Source organism: Triticum urartu, chromosome 5 (assembly GCF_003073215.2).
Source record: "Triticum urartu cultivar G1812 chromosome 5, Tu2.1, whole genome shotgun sequence".
NCBI classification, from domain to species: domain Eukaryota; kingdom Viridiplantae; phylum Streptophyta; class Magnoliopsida; order Poales; family Poaceae; genus Triticum; species Triticum urartu.
In genome coordinates this window covers 466,449,353-466,456,674 of record NC_053026.1, presented here as the reverse complement: position 1 = coordinate 466,456,674, position 7,322 = coordinate 466,449,353, and the positions used below count along the sequence as shown (strand labels likewise).

Genomic DNA, 7,322 nt, shown 5'->3' with positions numbered 1-7,322 from the left:
AAAATACCAAAAATATTATCTTATCATATCTATCAGATCTCACTCTTGTAAGTGACCGTGAAGGGATTGACAACCCCTTTATCGCGTTGGTTGCGAGGTTCTTATTTGTTTGTGTAGGTGCATGAGACTTGAGCGTGATCTCCTACTGGATTGATACCTTGGTTCTCAAAAACTGAGGGAAATACTTACGCTACTTTACTGCATCACCCTTTCCTCTTCAAGGGAAAACCAACGCAGTGCTCAAGAGGTAGCAACCGCTACGATATTTCCAAGGTGGATTATGATGGAGGGGGGCACCGCACATGGCTAAAAGATCAATGAGCAACTTGTGTGAATATGGGGTGCCCCCCTCCCCCGTATATAAAGGAGTGGAGGAGGGGGAGGGTTGGCCCTCCTATGGCGCGCCCCATGGGGAATCCTACTCCAGATTCCCCCCTTTCCATGCAGTAGGAGTAGGAGAAGGAAGGAGGAAAGAGGAAGAAGGAAAGGGGGCGCCCCCCCTTCCTAGTCCAATTAGGACCAGAGGGGGAGGGGGCGCGCGGCCTGCCCTGGCAGCCCCTCTCTCTCTCCACTAAGGCCCATAAGGCCCACTAAACTCCCCGGGGGGTTCCGGTAACCCCCCGGTACTCCAGTATATGCCCGAACTTCACTCGAAACCCTTCCGATGTCCAAACATAGTCATCCAATATATTGATATTTATGTCTCGACCATTTCGAGACTCCTTGTCATGACCGTGATCATATCCGGACTCCGAACTACCTTCAGTACATCAAAACACATAAACTCATAATACCAATCGTCACCGAACATTAAGCGTGCGGACCCTACGGGTTCGAGAACTATGTAGACATGACCGAGACTCATCTCCGGTCAATAACCAATAGCGGAACCTGGATGCTCATATTGGTTCCTACATATTCTACGAAGATCTTTATCGGTCAAACCGCATAACAACATACGTTGTTCCCTTTGTCATTGGTATGTTACTTGCCCGAGATTCGATCGTCGGTATCTCAATGCCTAGTTCAATCTCGTTACCGGCAAGTCTCTTTACTCGTTCCGTAATGCAACATCCCGTAACTAACTCATTAGTCACATTGCTTGCAAGGCTTATAGTGATGTGCATTATCGAGAGGGCCCAGAGATACCTCTCCGATACACGGAGTGACAAATCCTAATCTCGATCTATGCCAACTCAACAAATACCATCGGAGACACCTGTAGAGCATCTTTACAATCACCCAGTTATGTTGTGACGTTTGATAGCACACAAGGTGTTCCTCCGGTATTCGGGATTTGCATAATCTCATAGTCAAAGGAATATGTATAAGTTATGAATAAAGCAATAGCAACAAACTAAACGATCATCATCTAAGCTAACGGTTGGGTCAAGTCAATCACATCATTCTCTAATGATGTGATCTCGTTAATCAAATGACAACTCATGTCTGTGGTTAGGAAACATAACCATCATTGATTCAACGAGCTAGTCAAGTAGAGGCATACTAGTGACATTCTGTTTGTCTATGTATTCGCACATGTACTAAGTTTCTGGTTAATACAATTCTAGCATGAATAATAAACATTTATCATGATATAAGGAAATATAAATAACAACTTTATTATTGCCTCTAGGGCATATTTCCTTCAGCAGCTGCCCTCCCTCTCCACCTCTATATATAGGGGGAAGGGAGGAGGGGTGGGGCGCCCTAGGGTTTCCCCTAGGGGGCCGACGGCCACCATATGGGGCAACCCTATGGTGGCTTGGCCACCAAGCCATGTGGGGCGCCGACCCTAGGTGGCCTCCTGCACCCCTTGGCCGAGTGGGTTGAGGTGGGGTGGTGCCCAGCCCCTTGTGGGCTGGTGTGCCCCCTTCCCTTGGCCCATGAGGACCCTCAACACTTGTCGGGGCCCTTCGAAACCCTTTTCGGTCTTCCGACGATAACCTGGTACCTCGCGGGACACTTCCAGAGTCTGATTCCCTTCGTCCTATATATCAATCTTCACCCCCGGACCATTCCGGAGTTCCTCGTCATGTCTGAGATCTCATCCGGGACTTCGAACAACCTTCGGTCACCAACACAATAACTCAACTATACTTAGATCATCACCAAACATTGAGTGTGTAGACCCTGTGGGTTCGAAAACTATACAGACATGACTGAGACACCTCTACGGTCAATAACGAATAGCGGGACCTGGATGTCCATATTGGTTCCTACATATTCTACGAAGATCTTTATTGGTCGAACCTTGATGCCAAGGATTCAGCTAATCCCATATGCAGTTCCCTTTATACATCGGTATGTTATTTGCCCGAGATTCGATTGTCGGTATCTCCATACCTAGTTCAATCTCATTATTGGCAAGTCTCTTTATTCGTTTCGTAATACAAGATCCCGTGGCTAACTCCTTAGTCACATTGCTTGCAAGCTCATTGTGATGTTGTATTACCGAGTGGGCCTTGAGATACCTCTCTGTCATACGGAGTGATAAATCTCAGTCTTGATCCATGCCAACTCAACAGACACCCTTGGAGATACCTGTAGAACATCTTTATAGTCACCCAGTTACGTTGTGACATTTGATACACACAAGGTACTCCTTCGGTGTCAGTGAGTTGCATGACCTCATGGTCATAGGAACAGATACTTGACATGTAGAAAACGATAGCAATAAACTTGATACGATCATATGCTACGCTTATAGTTTAGGTCTTGTTCATCACATCATTCTCCTAATGATGTGATCCCGTTATCGAATGACAACTCATGTCTATGGCTAGGAAACCATAGTCATCTTTGATCAACGAGCTAGTCCGGTAGAGGCTCACTAGGGACATGTTGTTGTCTATGTATTCACACATGTATTTGAGTTTCCAGTCAATATAACTATAGCATGGATAATAAACAATTATCATGAACAAGGGAATATAATAATAACCACTTTATTATTGCCTCTAGGGCATATTTCCAACACCACATGAACAATAACACATGTTAGTCATAAGTTAAAAAATCACATTTTCTTGTGTGGTTATGGATGATATACGTGTTGGACGCTAGGAGAAAATCTATGTAGTTCATGTTTCATTTTTCTTCTGTTAACTTCAATCTGAAAACAATTTCTCTTTTTGTACAACATTTTGTCACATGCTTAATATGTTGTATTTTTTAATAGATAAACCCGAGCTACTACTCCCTCCATTCCTAAATATAAGTCTTTCTAGAGATTCCAAAAGGGATTACATACAGATGTATATAGATATATCTTAGAGTGTAGATTCACTCATTTTACTCCATATTTAGTCCGCATTGGAATCTTTAAAAAGACTTATATTTTGGAACGGAGGAAGTACTAGGTTTGCTTTTACATTAGTTTTATAGTTTTCTGTAGCAAGTTTTATGCATGTGTCTGAACAAAGTTCCCGCAGCAACTTGTGGGATATCATCTAATCAAACAAGTGGCAGTGGTGAGTAATTATGAACGGGGGTGTGGAATTTGTTCCCTCCAACTAGTACTCCATTGGTTTATTGTTATTCCGAAGTGGCACATATAACATGAATGTCATCAATTTTTTCGTTGTTGCATGCAAGTTTTGTGTCATGTTTCGAGTGTGTCGATGGTAGAAGCAATGGACATGAGACACCGCTTGATGCTAGAGAACTACATTCAAAGCGATGCAGTTCAGGTTGAATCCAATTCCAATCCTATGGAAGTGGTTGAGACCTGTTTTGCAGAATAGAGATTGTGTATTATAGGAACAACTATACATGCAAACTGTTTTGCGATAGCGGCGATGGTTGGTCGACTTTGAGCATTGTCCAAGGAAGGCGAATGGAGCCTCACATAAGATAGCTTGGTTTCGTTTTATCTCTAGTGATTCTTGTAGTTGGATCAATGAATCATTAAACCACCTAGCTTTGACTAGATACACTTGCGGACGATGTAACTATTACTATTTGATATTAACAGTGTTAGTCATGATGGCATTGCCCAAGGAGAAGAAGGGCCCAAGCACACGCAATTCTTGTTGAAGCAAAAATTAAGAAGTTGGTACATCTTGTATTGTAGGCACACATGCATAACAAATCCCCAAAATAAAATAGAAGGGGAACATATAACGTATTCACAAGAGCCCTAAAACAATATAATATGTGATTATCACAGGCAGCGAAGCCAGCGTGCCGACTATTACCCTGCAAAAAAAAAGGAAAGAGCAGTTATAGCTTACGTATGTTATCTTCCTCTTCGGAAAATAGCAGTGTGGTTGATATGCACAAACAGTTAATGGAGGACTCTAATCACCGTGACACGATCACATTTGCAGTTTACTTACACGGTACTGAGTACATCAGCGTGCAGGTCATACTCTAGCGCAAAGATAAATGCTCCGACAGACTGAGGCAGTGCAGCCTACCAACAGGAACAAAGTGAGTTACTACCATTGATTTGGATGCTTGGCTCAATTAGCCAAAAAAGGAAGGAAACGTCATTTGCATTAGTTGTAAGCCCGTAACCTGTAAACTTATGTACTGTTACCTGTAAGATGGCAACACGCAAAAGGTCACCACGCAGTCCCAAAAGTAGCGCTCCGACCGCGGTGGCTGCCGGAGCAGCGACGAACCTCATCGCCATGCCCAACGCCGTCAGTCCAGGCCGGCACACGACGAGCTTGTCCTGTAATCCTATGAACAGGCCTACAATACAACCGCCAGATATGCCATTCATGATCAATCACTTAATTTCTCTTCAATCTCATACTGTTTGAATTATATTCATTACTATTTACTCTCTCATTTCTGAAATATAAGGTCCACTATTGTGTGCGGTCAATAATGTTTGGAACTTTGGCCACTACTAATCTCATACTGCCGATCTTTGCATTTGTCCAGCAAACTACGTGTACTACTATTTTTAGTCATATTATAAATGAAATGTTATTAAATTTGAGAAATTTTGATATGATGTGATATGCCCCGTCACTCTCGTTAGCTACACCATCCTTTTGAGTGTTAAAGTATAATACACCATGGATTCTGAGAGAGGATTTGTGACACGCAGGTGCAGGGCACTGAGTCCCTCGCACATGCTTTTTCTTTTGGCTTCAATTTTTCAATCTTTCATATCTTTTGAACAAAAAATCTAAATTAAATTATGTTTTGATATTCATGTTTCTCTTGACGATGACCTTCAAATAAGATCCATTTTGAGCAGTTTAAAAAATGTTAAATTTCAACCTTTGAAACTTAGTACAAGTGACCCACAAAATCACAATTTTGTACAAAAATGCTCACTTTAAGTTTTAACTTTGAAACTTGATACGAACGATTGAGAAAATCGCAAGTTTCAAATGCAAAATCCTCAGTTTCAAAGATTAAAACTTAAAACTATTTTTTTTCTTTGTGAGATCCAACTACTTTGGGGATCGTGAGGCAATCGGGTGGCCGGGAAGGGTAGGGCAGGTGCGTGCCCCTGCGAGTTTTCGCATGGATTCTGGGATGCTAACATTTTTCGAAGCAAGTTCAGCTGATGTACGTATTTTGTAAGAAATAATTTTTTGATTGCGGATTTGTTAATTACCTTTTAAAAGGACTAGAATTTAAGTACTCCCTCCAATTCATATTACTTGTCGTTCAAACATACATCCATTTGAATGACAAGTAATATGGATCGAAGGGAGTAGTAACAGCTAGTTGGTTCGTCACTTTAGACGTTTTTGGTCTTGAGCCACGTTTCGGCCTAAGCTCATTTGTGGCAAAGTTGGCCAAAATATGAGTTGCCACAAAAAGCATGATAAGTCTAGCTAAAAAAGATGTTTCTGTGGACTCATGGGCCATGACACGCTAGGGAGAGAATGTATGGCAAAGTGTGATCGACCACCCAACACTACCATGACAAGCTGTCGTAGAATGTGGGTACCAAAACCCAAGACTTCCGTTGTTAGTAGTACGTACCCGTGTTAAACATTCCGATCCCAAGGCCGGTCCTTGACATGATCGAAATCGAGCCATCTACGATGCCTGGCATCTCCAGGTGCCACCTTATCATTGCAAACACGTAGATGGATATTAATCAGAAAATGCTACTGTACGTAGTGCTTCTCGTGAGAGAAAAATCGCTGCTGTGTCGAACCTGTTTGCCACGGAAGACCACAGAACCCCAAGGAGGCTCGCGTACACGTTCGGGTTCCCGCCGACCTTGACCCCAACCGTCCGCAGCAGCCGCGCCCAGAACGCGCACCCCGTCGCCGCCGTCTTCCGGCCGCCCCCGTCGCCGCTCCCCGGCGCTGCCTGACCGCCTTCTTCGCGCGCGCCGCCGTCGGGTGCCGGCGCCGACGTCACCTCCAGCCACGCCTGCCTCGCCTCGAACACCACCAGCAGCAGCGGGAGCCACACGACGGCCTGCAGCACCGACAGCTGCACGACGATGTCGCGCGCCCACTTGCCGTACATGGCGTCCAGCAGCGGCACGCCCACGAAGAGCCCGTTGTTCAGCGTGCCCAGCGAGTAGCCGGTGATGCACCACGACCAGGAGGGGCCGCCCGGCCACGCCGAGGCCGAGCTAGCGGGTGGTGCCTTGGGGGCACGGATCCAATGCCGCCAGCAGCAGTACGCGATCCACCCGGCGAGTGCGAGCACGACGACGAGCTTGGCGACGGCGTCGGCGGCCAGGACGCGGTACCCTGCGGCGAACGTGCCGGCGTGAGCGTTGAAGTCGAAGGCGAAGAAGGGGAGCGCGAAGTAGATGACGAGGCGGTTCACGGCGTCGCACTGGTCGCGAGTGAAGAACTTCCACCACTGCACGGAGGCGTAGCCGAGGCCGAGGGCGAAGTAGAGCGGCGCCATGGCCGACACCACCTTGTACACGTCCCCCCACCCTATCATCTCGGCCACCACCTAGCTAGCAAGCTAGCTCACTCGTGGTTTGGTGCTTTGGTCTAGGTACCGAGGAATAACCAAGTGGAGTTGGACAAATGCGACGAGCTGCCTGCCATTCCCTTAGCTCGATCATATCGATCGCTCCATTTAAGTAACAGGAGTTCGTCATGTCAACATGCCAACAATCGACATCGACAGTGATGCACCTTTCATACCAACATCAATGGTGATAGAATATCTTGTATACCAAGTTTGTAACCTTGGTTAGTTAGCCGGATTTGTCTCGATTACAAATATCAAGCAATCTTGTTTTCCTTCAAGCAGGGACACTACAATATGATGTAAAACACCCTGCCATTTAGGGTTTTTGAAACAGCCGACGCCCATTCTGATAGTTATCAACGGCAAAAAAAAAATGGTAGGTTTTTGGAACCCTAATG

The 7,322-nt window shown here is 45.3% G+C and overlaps 1 protein-coding gene across 1 annotated transcript; it reads right to left on the bottom strand.

The window, feature by feature from the left end:
* Positions 1-4,130: 4,130 nt before the first annotated feature.
* Positions 4,131-6,888, bottom strand: LOC125556313 (probable auxin efflux carrier component 5b). The gene is made up of 5 exons (XM_048719066.1): positions 6,137-6,888; positions 5,959-6,044; positions 4,544-4,701; positions 4,341-4,417; positions 4,131-4,200 (listed from the first exon to the last, which is right to left on the bottom strand). The coding sequence occupies exons 1-5, from the start codon at positions 6,886-6,888 to the stop codon at positions 4,131-4,133; spliced, it is 1,143 nt and encodes a 380-aa protein (XP_048575023.1).
* Positions 6,889-7,322: the final 434 nt, after the last annotated feature.

Excerpts from the sequence above, each read along its gene's own strand:
- LOC125556313 (XM_048719066.1), bottom strand. The coding sequence starts at position 6,888 with ATGATAGGGTGGGGGGACGTGTACAAGGTGGTGTCGGCCATGGCGCCG. Across the intron at positions 6,045-6,136 it reads TGGTCTTCCGTGGCAAACAG|GTGGCACCTGGAGATGCCAG; the intron begins GTTCGACACAGC and ends TGCAATGATAAG. Across the intron at positions 4,702-5,958 it reads GATCGGAATGTTTAACACGG|GCCTGTTCATAGGATTACAG; the intron begins GTACGTACTACT and ends GTTGTATTGTAG.